At 55.1% G+C, this 12,272-nt stretch overlaps 1 protein-coding gene across 7 annotated transcripts in view; it reads right to left on the minus strand.

Annotated features, from left to right (window-relative positions):
* Positions 1 to 6,380, minus strand: part of SHANK3 (SH3 and multiple ankyrin repeat domains 3) — a 52,232-nt gene extending 45,852 nt beyond the window's left edge. For 5 of the 7 annotated variants that reach the window (XR_014017073.1, XM_081249278.1, XM_081249276.1 and 2 more), the window contains exons 1-7: positions 6,257 to 6,380; positions 4,374 to 5,026; positions 3,863 to 4,066; positions 2,963 to 3,034; positions 759 to 867; positions 532 to 683; positions 52 to 438 (exon numbers count right to left, since the gene is read on the minus strand). Coding sequence is in view for 6 of the 7 variants with exons in the window: in XM_081249278.1 (XP_081105404.1) it covers positions 52 to 438; positions 532 to 683; positions 759 to 867; positions 2,963 to 3,034; positions 3,863 to 4,066; positions 4,374 to 4,649 (1,200 nt within the window). In the remaining variant the exon portion in view is untranslated. The remainder of the gene's footprint in view (positions 1 to 51; positions 439 to 531; positions 684 to 758; positions 868 to 2,962; positions 3,035 to 3,862; positions 4,067 to 4,373; positions 5,027 to 6,256) is intronic. The other 2 variants (XM_081249279.1, XM_081249277.1) reach the window with 1 other exon arrangement.
* Positions 6,381 to 12,272: the final 5,892 nt, after the last annotated feature.

Consider the following 12,272-nt stretch of genomic DNA (forward strand, 5'->3'; position numbering starts at 1 on the left):
TGTACAGCATCACCTGTGTGTACACACACGTGTGCACAGGCGCAGGCACACCTGGTTGTAGAGGGCACAGATGTGCAGGGCTGTGTTCCCCGAGGCGTTCTGAGCCCCCATGTTGGCTCCGTAGAACAGCAGGTGCTCCAGGTGCTGCACGTGCCCAAAGCGGCAGGCCTGGGGGAGGGAAGAGGTGCTGCTGGGCCCCTGGACAGAGCCCAAGTCCCAAACCCCAGAGGCAGAGCCAGGGACGCCCCCGCCTTCATGCTCCCTGCCCACCTGGTGGACCTCCTGCCAGCCGTTCTCGTCGGCGGTCCCCAGCCGAGCATGGTCGTGCAGGAGCAGCTCGCAGCAGAGGGCGTCTCCCCCGCCCAGGGCGCTGTGGTACAAGGGCGTCAGGCCACGGCTGTCCTTGTAGTCGGGGGAAGCGCCCAGGTCCAGCAGGGTCTGAGAGCGAGAACCTCAGTATTCATGCCAGGCCAGCCTCCTCCCGCTACTGGGCCGCATGCCCCTCCAGGCCAGGGCTGTGCCCGCACTGACCGTCAAGGCCGCCGCATTCCGCTGGCGCGTGGCACAGTGCACAGCGGTGAGCCCGTCACGGGTGCGGAAGTCCAGGTGAGCACCGCCATTCCTCAGCACCTTCAGCAGGTCTGTGGCATCATCTAGCTGGGCCGCAAGGCTCAGAGGACACTCTGCGTTCAAGGGATAGATGAAGGTTATGGTCCTGGCCATTCCAAGGCCATGCCCTTTCCTTCTCTGCTTCTCACCTCCTGAGTCAGGATCGTGGAAATTGGGGTCCAGCCCCTTGTCCAGCAGGCGTGCCACCTTTTCCGTGTTGTGCAGCTGGACGTATTCCATAAACTTCTTCAGGTTCGCCTGGAACACCCAGCCATCCTGATCAGCCCACACCACGGCCACCATCATCTGACCATCACCCACCTTCCACCAGGGAGCCTCAGATTACCTGTGGGGCATCTACCACCCCACCCCGCCCTCAGTCTGACCTATCAGCCTACATCGTGACCTTGTCACTCCCCTCGTGTCACCCTAAGCCCTGCACTCAAGCTGTGGCCCCGATCCCAGCTCAGCTGGACCCACGTGCTGCTCCAAGCCCTTCCCTGCATCCCAAGCCCAACACAGCTGTCAGCCTGAGCCCAGCCAGCCCCTCAACAAGGCCAGGCTGCCCTCACCCACGCCCCTTGAGTGAGTTCCCTACGCCAACCTCAGCCCCTGCCCTGGCTTCTCTCCCTGGCCCTGGTGCCCCAACCTGTCCAGCCGGGAAGAGCCCGAGGCCACATGGGCAGGAGCCAGCCCAGGGCAGCCCACATCCCCATCACTCTCAAGGTAGCCTGTTCCTTATCCAGCCCATTTTCTTCACAAGCTCACCCCATGGCAGACTCCCAACTCCGGGGCCCTCCCCCATCACCAGGTGTCCCCTCCTGTCACGTGACCTTGACTGCCTTTCATTCATACCCCAGTCGTGTGCTAATTTACTCAGCAAAGCCTCACTGAGCTCCTGCTGGTGCTACAGTGCCACGTGCACAAGGCAAGGTGCCCTGGCCAGAGGCCCCAGGCCCTCTAGAAACAACGTGCATCAGAAATAAGACAGGGTGCCATAGGGACAGCTCCACAGGAGGTAGCATCCTCCAGGGGGGGCAGGCAATGAGACAGGAGGAATGCTGCTCATGGCTGAGAGGAAAGACCTCAGCTGTAGCCAGCAGGGTGGGAGGGGGACAGTGTGATGGTGGGGGCCAGCTGGAGCCCAGGCAGGCAGAAACACGGGACTGTGGTAAGGAGCTGAAACGCATCCTAAAAACGAGTGGAACTCACTGAAGGTCAGGAGTCACTGGTGTCCTGTGGGTCACTGGGGACAGTTTTGGAGGAGGGGCAACTACAGGAGGAACCCAGGGTGATAGGTCACACTGGGGCCAGTGACGGAGTCTCTGCCCAGCCACAGAGTCATGGCTACTGACCACCACATGCCCCGGGGTAGCAGAGGAGTCTGGCACGGAGGCTCCAGGATCACAGCGTGGTCACTGGGCCACAGGGGTGAATGTTCAGATCCCTCTCTTAGGCTCCAGAGACTGTCAATGAAGTGTCCAGCAAGCAAATGTCCATTGGCCCAGGGGAGCCTGGGGTGGGAGCTCAGGGAGTCTGCCTGCGGGAAGGGCCGCGGCACCCACCCTGCCCCTCCTACATTCAGAGAAGACAGGGAGGTGCCCCCCAAAGAGCACTTGGGGTCAGACCCTCCTAGCAACAGTATCGAGGAGTAAAGACTCCACAAGTACGCCTAGGGACAGGGCCCCAGAGTCAGAGAGATCTGGGTTCAGCCCCAGCATCACTGGATGCAGAGCTGTAAGTCACTTAACTTCCCTGGGACTCAGTATCTTCATCTGTGAAATGGGATAATAATAGTCCCTCACAGAAGAAACGTAATGAGATGCCTAAAGTGCCCAGCACTGGATGACCACTAAGTGCTGGGCTGCCTGTTCTCCCCACCCCTACCCAGCTCCCCGCAACAACCACATCTGGTGCCTGCTCACTTCTCCCCCACAAAGACACTGTGCCCTATAGCACTCCACCCCTCAACCAGGGGCCCACCAGAGGGGCCAGCCAGAGTCTGATCTGACTAGAACCCATCACCAGACCAACCACCCCAAAGCCATGGTGCCCTGAGTGTGCACCCAGCCCTCTAGCCGTCCCCAACACCCACTCTGGGCCCCTGACGACAAGAGAAAGCAGACTGAGCGAAGGCTGGCAGGACTGACTGGTCAGCCCCAACCAAGATCGGGTGGCGGGGGGGGTCTGGGAACAGGGGGAGGGCCTCAAGAAGGGAGTTTTTAAACAACATTTTTGACACCACAAAACGCAGTTAAGGTTGGCGTGGGTGAACACTGGTCATGGGGGGGGGGCGGTCGGAGGGGGTGTAGAAGGTGACCTTGGAGTCCACTCCCTGTGGCTGCCTCCTTACCTTTGTGTGAAGCTTTGCAAACTGCTTATCATCAATGAGGTTCTGGGCATAAACTCGCCGTTTGTATCGAAACTGCTCAGGTAAAGACAAGGCAGAAAAAGGCATCCATCTGGGCTGAGTGAAAGTATGCACAGAACCGAGTCCTGCCCACTTCTGTGCGGCTAAGGCCCCACGCTGCTCGCCACCCCCATCACAAAACCCCTGCCTGCCAGCCACACAAAGCCATGCACACTACCATAGACACCACCAACACAGAGGTCAGGCGTGATGTATGCCCAGCTGTCCGCCTGCAGTGCCCTTTCTGTCTCATTCCCATCCCCGGGATTCCCTGGAAACCTCAGTCCTCTTCCAAGACCAGGTTCCAGGCTGACCTTCCGAGACATCCCGTCTCTGGGAAGAACTGTCCCTACTTGCCTGGGCCACCACGGAGGCCAAGCCGGCTCTGAGCTCTGCCACCGTAATTCTTGCTTCAGTGCTCATTGCACTTGCCACCCCCACCTCCAAACCGTGGGTCTGGGTCCCTTTGCTCACAGGGCGCTCAACAGCGTTTACACCGTGGACGGGTGAGCAAACGAGGAAGCTTAGGTCGCCCTTCGGACAACTTCACGGGCGCGGAGGGGGAGACGCTGACACCGACGTGCACACAGACCACGGCTGGCTTACTCCACACAGCGCTCCGGGCACTCACGCCTGCTCACACCCCATCGCACGTGCCGCTGACCGCACGCACGGCACGCGGCTCACACCTCACGCGCCAGACACACAACTCAACCCCCCCGCCCGCCGCTTCCACACTAACTCCCCGCGTCCGTGCCCCTCGCTGCCGCGCCCTCCGCCGCTCCCTTCCCGGAGCTCGGAGCTCTCAGCCCGCCCCCGGCCGCGCCCCCGGCCGCCGCTCACCTCCAGGTAGGGCAGGGGCGTGTCCAGGTTGGGCGGGTATTCCTGCAGGAGCCGCTCCTCGTCCAGGAACTTGCCCGCGCGGCCCCGGGAGGGCGGCTGAAAGAGCCCATAGTTGAGCGCGTCCTGGAGGCTGTGGTTGAGGGCGCAGAGCACGCGCTGCTTGGCTGCCCACACTGGCGCGGCCGGGTCCAGGCGCAGGCACTTCTGCGGCGGAGCGGGACCGTGAGCGCCGATCGGCCCCGCGCGGCGCTGAGTACTGAGTCCCCGGGCCCCGCGCGCCCAGGCCGCGGACCCCGAGCCTCCGCGCCCCGCCGGCTAGGCCTCGCCCCGAGGGCGGTGCTTCCCCGGGCCCCGCCCCCGCCCTGGAGGTGGGGAGGGTCCCGGCGGAGGTGGTGGGGGAGGGGTGAGTAGCGGCGGGCCTGGGGTCTCCCGCGCAGGGCTCCGAGCGCGCGGGTGGGGGGCTGGGAGAGGAGGGCGGGGGTGCCGCTGGGATCCGGGCGGCGAGGCTCACCGTCTGCTGAAGGTCCGGGATGCCGACGCGCACGATCACGGCGCTGGCCCCGGGGCCGTCCATCCCCGCGCCCCGGCCGTGGCCGCTCGCGGCCGGGAGCTGGGCGCCCCGGGGCTCCTCGCGGCGCCCCGGCCCCCCCTGCCCCCCCACCGGAGCCCCGTCGGCCGCGCTGCGCGGGAGGGGGCCGGGGGGGGCCGGGGCCGGCACGGGGGACAGCGGCGCCGAGGGCTCCGCAGGGGCGGCGGCGGCGGCGGCGGCGGCGCGGCTCAGCTGCATCGGCCCCGGCTCCGCTCGGCGCCTGCCTTCCCCGGGGGCGGGGGCGGCGGGGGGAGGGGGCCTGAGCGGCGAGGGAAGCGGGGGTGGCAAGGGGGCTGCGCCGGAGGCGGGGGCCGGGAGGGCTCAGAGCCAGCCGAGGGCGAGGGGGACTTTGCGGGGTCGCGGGGTGAGGGGTGGGGTTGGTGCTAAGGGCGAGGGCCGCACTGCAAGGCGGGGGCCTAGGGGCTGCGCCGGGGGTGTGGGGAGTCCTAGGCCTCAGTGTGGGGAGAGTGGCTGAGCAGCAAGGGCCGCGCCGCCGTTCGGCTGCGGAAGAGCATCTGTGGCCCACAGGGGAAGATGCGGCGAGGAGGGGGTCTTGGACCTGGCGTGGAGGCCGCCTTGGGCACAGGGACAAGAGGCAGGGCAGGAAGGGGAGACAAAAACAGGAAAATTAATTTCCGGGGGTGGCAGCTTCTCTTACCACCCTACCGACCTCCCCTCCCCACCCCACTCAAGCCCCGGAGGAGATGACAGGGACCAACACTGCCCCAGTCCTGGGGTGGGACGGTGGGGACCTCGGAGCCCTGGAGGGGCCCGGACTTCTCCCACAGCCAGAACCAAGTAACCTCACAACTTAACCCTTAGGACCACGCCGAGCAGTGTGCCGCGCGGCTCCCGGCTCCCCCACCCCTGGCCGAGGCTGGGGAGTTAACTCCGGACTCTGAGGCCCGCCTCTTCTGCCCCCCTCCTCAGGTCCCCTGGTCCGCCTAGCTCCAACGCCTGTCACGCCCTCCCAGTCACCTTAGCGACGACAAGATGGGGGCGCGACCTGAGAGGAAGGGCTTAGGGGAGGGGGCGCCACTAGCCTCCACCTGCAACCGGGGAGTGAATTTTAGTTTCACGCGTTGTCGTGGCAACGCGGGAGGGGGTGATGAGTAGGCGGAGGAAAGGGGAGCGCAGTAAAGAAACTAGCTCAGGCGACACCGCCCCAATGGAGCTGGCCAGGTCCCACCAACACCCATCAGCCTCACAGGACTACTCCAGTGCTGGGAAACCCTGTGCCCCCAAGGTCCCTAAAATCGAAGAGCGGCCCCTTAACGTTGAAATAGCCCTGATTTCCGGAGAAACATCTCCTGACTCCCCCAACACGCCTGACTCCTCCCCAGAAACAGGCCCTGACCCCCGCAGCCGCTCACCCTCGCACAAGACACCCTGGCCGACCTTCACAGAACACCCCAGCATGAGGACACCTTCGGTCCCTGGCAGAAGACAGCCCAGCCTCACCTACCTTCTCCAAGAGCAGCCCTGGGTCCCCTGAGCCTCCCGGCAATAAACTTGAATGAACCTGCTCCCCCCGACACACACACACACAGAAAGCCTCCCTACCCCTCCCCATGACAACCTGGAAGCAGCCTTACCCCACAGGGACCAGCGCTTGACACCACCCCAAGAACAGCCTCCTCCCCGCAATACCCACCCCTCGCCCCCCCAAAAAACAGCCTCTGGTCACCCCAGAGCGTGGCCCTCTTCCCCAGGACCAGCCGTGACCCCTGAGGGAAACCGGGCTCTCTCCCTGCCCAGCCGGCCCCCATTCAGGAAAAATCTCTGCCTCCCAGGATTTCACTGACCCCACAGAGCCGAGTCTCCAGCGCTGGCTGTGGTCTGGGCCCGCTTTCTTCCCGAGCCTGGGCGGACCCTGCCTGCCTAGAAATGTGGCCCCAGGATGTCCAGGCTCTTCCCAAGGCCACTGGCCTGGCCTGAGTGGGGGAGCTGAGGGTCCCCAGGGGCTGGAGCAGGATGGGAGGGGTAGGGGAAGGGGGGAGCAGGAAGGGGCTGTTGGAAGCCCACTTATCTGCAGGAAGCACCTTGGGAAGCACGTGGCCCAGCCCTGGAGAGAGGAAACTAGTGCTTCCCGGCCCCCCTCCTGTCTCCACTGTCTTCCTGCCCCTGTTCTCCCCTCCCTGAGTCACCCAGAGCTGCCCCCACCCACCCCACCCCCGTGTCCCTCATCCCTCCCACTGTGGCAGCTGCAAGGCCGGGCCGTGCTCACCAGAGTCCCCGATTCATGGTGGGACCGAAGGGGGAGGCTCACAACCAGCCACAGAGCAGCCCCAGGCCTCCGTGCTCTCCCTGCAAACCTACCCTTGACCTGGATAGCCAGACGCCCACCTGGCCACCCAGCCTGGACCTCACAGAGGCCCCCCCGGCCTCCCCAGCAACCCACTGTCCTCGGTGAGCCCAGCACCATGAATGCCAAGCTTTCAGGAGAAAACCTCACAGCCTTGCTGATGGCCACGTTCCTGGTCTCCAGGCTCAGGCAGGCCTGCACTGCCAGGGCTGTTTCCACAGAGCACCTGGCGCAAAGGATAGGTACATCATGAATGAATGCCAAACCGGCACCACTCCTCTGGACCCACCACCACCCTGGCAAACGGCAAAAATTCCAATATCCAGAAGCACCTTACCCACACGATGTCCTCCTGTCACTGCAACATGGTGGGTTTACAGAGGAGGAAGCCCAGGGACAAGCTATTTTGTTGAGAATAAAAGACCCCCAGCCTCTTCACCACCTCCCAGCCTCACCCCTCTGCTCTCCTGCCTCTGTCCTTGAAGGTAAGGATTCCCCAGACTCCATGGCCCCTCTGCATCTCCACTCCTTCCATCAGGGCTAAGATTCCAGAATGACCCATGGTTCTCCCATCCCCACTTCTTCCCACCACACACGTTCAGACGCCCAGGGCCTGTGGGAGCTCATGTGGGCAAAGCGTCCAGAACAGCGCCTGGCACAGGGTCAAACCCATCCGTGGGTGAACCCCTGCACACATAGGCCGTCTCACACCCTTGGTGCCCCACACCCTCAAAGTCTTAAGCTCCTCCCCCAGCATGGATGGTCCACCCCCAACTCCTGGCCCTTCCTGGTGAGGCCGTTTGTGTCCCCCTCCCTCACCATGCCATCCCTCCCTCCTTTTACATTCCTGGGGTCACTTCCTCACCCAAACCCTAACCCTCCCCTCCCTCTCACCCCTCGGCCTACAGTGGCCTGGCCCCACAATCCGCCTCTTGCTGAAAACCCCACAGGCCTGCTTTCTCTCCTATCTCCTCTCACCCCCTGGTTTCCTTGACAACTGGGGGTGTGGGGCAGATGAGTGTCCTGCTGTCAGGTGCTCCCCTGGCTGCCCTTGGTCTTCTCTCCCAGTCTGTACTCTTCCTCTGCCCTCCACTCTGATCTGTCCTCCGCAGTACCCTAGTGTCTACCTGCCCTGTAATTCACTTACTTGTTGCTCACTGTTTAGGATCTGTCTTCCCCCCAGAATGTAGGCTCCCTGTGGAGAGGGAGCTTTGCCTGTTTGGTTCACTGCTGTGTCCAAGGCCCTGGTGCTCAGTCGATGCTGAGCATATATTTGCTGAACCTTCATCTACAGACTGTTCATGCCCAACTTTCTTCAGAGCAGACCCTCTCCAACCTCCAGAGCAGATTGTAGGGGCAGAATACCTGAGTGTTCAGTTGACTGTCCGGATCCGGTGTAATTTTTGTGGGTAGGGTTTTGGGGTTTTGTTTGTTTGTTTGTTGTTGTTTTGCTTCTAGTTATTTAACATCTATCAGTATATTTAGATTCTGTTTCATCCTGAGTCTGATTTGTTAAGTTTTATCTCTCTAGGAATACAAATCTATTTCTAAAGAATCAACTTTTCATTCTGTTAATCATCTCTATTTCTATTTTGTTTATTTCTTTCTACTGTTTTGGTTGTTGTTAAGATTCTTTTTTTATTTCTTCAGCTGGGTAGTCAACTCAATTTTTAGTCTTTCTCTTCTCTGACAATGAGTATTTAAGGTTATAAATTTCCAAGTGTGACTTTAGTTATGTCCAGTAAGTCTTGATAAGTAGCATTTTTAATTTCATCTTGTTGATTTTCTAATATCAATTATATTGTTTGCTTTAGGAATTGCTGAAAAATATGCTTACTTAAATTTTCAAATGTATACTAGGTTTTCTTTGGAGGGAGGACTAACCCTTAGCTACTGATTTCTTTTTTTATTGTGTTGTGGTCAGAAGGTGATCCGCATAATGCAGATATATATATATATCTCCATTATATCAAGCTTGTTAATTGTATTATTCAAATATCCTATGTCCTTTCTAATGTTCTGTTTGCTTGATTTATAAGTTACTAAAAGAAGTGGGATAAAATCCCACTTTAGCAGTCTCATCATGAAATTTTGCCAATTTGGGGTTTATATGTCTTTCCAGACTTTGTTTTTAATGCTAACAGATTTAGGATTATTATAGCTTCCTGATAAATTATTCCTGTTATTATTATATGGTACCCTTCTTTATCCCTATGCTTTTTGCCTTAATCTTTTTTTTTTCAATAATTATCCTAGGCACAGCACTTTTCTGTGAGTATTGACCTCATATGTCTTTTCCCCTCATTTTCCTTTTATCCTTTCTACATCTTACATTCCTAGGTGTGCTTGTGGTAAATAGTATGTGTGGCCAGATTTTTATGAAAACCAATCTTACAATTTTCAACTTTTGATGGTGTTTTATTGTGATTATTGATTACTGATATGTTTTCATTGATTTTTACCATCTTATTTTGTGTTGTCGGTTGTTTTTTTGTTTTTGTTTTTCCTCTATGATGCTTTTTTCTCCCTTTGGGCCCTCCGTTTGATTGATCACATTATCTTTATTCCTTTTTCCCTCAACTCCCATTGTTTTGGAAGTCCAGCATTCTCTTTCTTTCATTTTCATAAACACACTTAAATTTTCAGCATGTGGGATTAACAAAGCCTGAAGTTAATTACTGTCTCCAGCCACCTCATGAACTAGTGGGAGTTTAAGATGCTTTAGCTGCAGGTCTTTGTCCACATCGTCCTCACTCCAGTGAGCCTTGAGGCTGCTTCAGGAGTCACATGTCAACCCGCTCTTTACTCACTTTCCTTCTGGCTTGAATTTTCTTCTTCCTGAAAGTAGTGACAAATTTCAGCCTTTGAAATGTCTTATTTCACCCTCATTTTGAGTGATTATTTAGCCACTGTAGAATTCTAAATTGACAAATTATTTTTTTCTCAATACTTGGAAGATTTTTCTCTCTGTGTGCTGTATCCTGAGTAATTTTCCCAATTCTGACTTCCATCTCACTGATTCTGTTTGATTTTAATCTGCTGTTAATCCCATCCATAGGGTTGTTGTTGGTTTTTTCCCCATAGAATTTTAAATTTCGATGACCCTAGGTTTTATTTCTGTAAGCCCTGTTTTGTACATTATCAAATCTGCTTGCTCTTTCTTTATATTGGCTTTTTCTTTTTTATTTAATGCAATTTTTATTTAATACAATTTTTAGATTTCTTTTGTCTTTAATTATTTTAAAAACATTTATTTTAAAATTCTAGTCAGTAATTCCCTTATGTGAAATTTTTGGTGGTCTAATCCTGTTTGCAGTGTCCTCCGACTCACTCACTGTAGGGGGACTGTAGGTTCTTTCTGTGACAGTTTTGTGACTTGGGGTTACAAACTCAGCAGGGCCTGTATTTATGTGGAAATCCTGGGCAGCCTAGATGTGTCCCTCAGAGGAGTACGACTAGCCCAGGACTTGTTTTATGTTAATTTCTTGGCTTGGTGGTCCTGGGGACTACAAAGAGAAATACAGTTCAGACTCCAAAATTGTTGGGGACAGGCAGTGGTTACAACTTCATAGGGAGACTTCTCCACAGCGAGATCACCACAAAGCTTTATGAAAATTGCTTAAATAAAAGAGAAATATACAATAAGAATTATGAAAATAGATTACTCACCAGGTTTTTGAGCACTACATGTCATCCTAAGTGTATGACACATATTAACTCATTCAGTCATCACAAAATCACTAAGCAAGCCCATTATTGTCCCCATGTAACAGGTGAGGAAACAAAGCAAACTAGAAGTAACTTAACTTGTCCAGAATCACATGTGGCTCATCAGTGGAGAAACCAGGATTTGAAACACATCAGTGGGAATGTGACCCAAGCAAGACCAATGAGAATCCTGCCCTGGAGTCTTACCCTTGTAACTAAGGGAAGAAACCCCTTTTCTACTCTTGGGATTCACAGGAGAGATGTAGCTCGGCAATTGCTAGTGACTGAGATTCCAGCCTTGGGAAGAAAGCAACCCTGCAAGGAATATAGATACAGGAGACGAGGACGGTTCTGAAGGAGCTTGAGCCCCCAGACTTAGTCCCTGAAATCTGCTTTTCTTGCCTTTGGTTTCAAGAGCCAAGGGTCCCTAGAAGGGGCTTTCCCTTCTAGGATGAAAATCCATGGATAAGAGAGGCTGAAGGGCTGGCCCTAGGGCAAGGGCCTCGACTGGAATCCCAGCTCAGCCATGAGATACCCAGTGGCCTGAGAAAGCCTCCTGGCTTCCCTCTGTCTCCCTGTGAGCTCTGGTACGTTGAGTACAATGGTAGGAATTACTTCATTCCCTCCCTCATTCAGGCCACATACCAAAAACCTGCCTTTGGGCTGACAAGGTGGCTCCTGTCCCCCTGGGCTGTTGTGCAGGTTAGATGAGGTCCATGGATGTGACATGCTCACCATGTGCCTGGTACATAGTGAACACATTTTTGGTATAATCATAAAGCTAGTTCAGATTTGGTTTCTGTCATCTCAACCAAAGGAGTGCATTCTAATGCACATTCTTCGTGTAGAGTGGCAAAACTTAGAGCCGTGAGAAGGGATGGCTGATCTTTGTTGTAAATTCTTAGAAAGAGCATTAGACTTAAAATATTATTTTAACAGTGAAATTAAGCGTGAGAAATATATGCCTAGTTAATTTCACACTTAGGATTCTACTTACCCTTTGGTTCAAGACTCTGAGTTTTGCCTACATGTTTACCTCTTCTTCCCAAAGGTCACTGACAATTTAAGAACTATGTGAGGTTTTTTTTTAATTATTATGGTAAATAATACATAACATAAAATTTACCATCTTAACCATTTTAAGTGTATAATACAGTAGTGTTAAAAGGAACAATATATTTTTTTAAATAATAAGTCCATCCTAGTGTTAAAAGACAGACACATGGATTGTGAATAAAATCTGTGCAGACATGATACAGACGGATCAGAAGATGGAAAAGCTAACAAGAGCTGAAGAGTCGGCTGCACAGCCCTAATGTCACAGCGACTTCTGGGGAAGGGGCCAGCTGGGCACAGTGGGACCATGCTGGAGTGGGGTGGGATCAGCTGACTCCAGGTGCAGGGCACAGAACTGCTCCCTGAGTATAGTGGGCGGGGGACTGGAGAGACCCCTGGGCCAGAAGAGAAGTGGGGCTGTTATTGCAGGGAGGGAGGGGCTTAACTTTTTATGAAAGGTAATTCCTAGCCCCTCCTTCTCAACTTTCTGAATGACAGGGGATCCCCAGCCTACTTTCTGCCAGAGTCCCCTTGCACTCACATGTCCCCACCCACCATCTTGAAGGGAAGCCCTCCTAGGGATAAATCCCACTCAGTTCATTCTTTTTGTTCTGAGCAGTATTCCATTTTGTGAAAATACCACGTTGATATGCGTATTTAGGTTGATTCTAGTTTGGGACAATTACGAATAAAACTGCTGTGAATATTCTTGCTAACTTTTTGTCTTGTTTTGTTTTGTTTTGTTTCTTGCT

The sequence above is a fragment of the Mesoplodon bidens genome, assembly GCF_964165515.1.
Source record: "Mesoplodon bidens genome assembly, chromosome: 11".
NCBI classification, from domain to species: Eukaryota; Metazoa; Chordata; class Mammalia; order Artiodactyla; family Ziphiidae; genus Mesoplodon; species Mesoplodon bidens.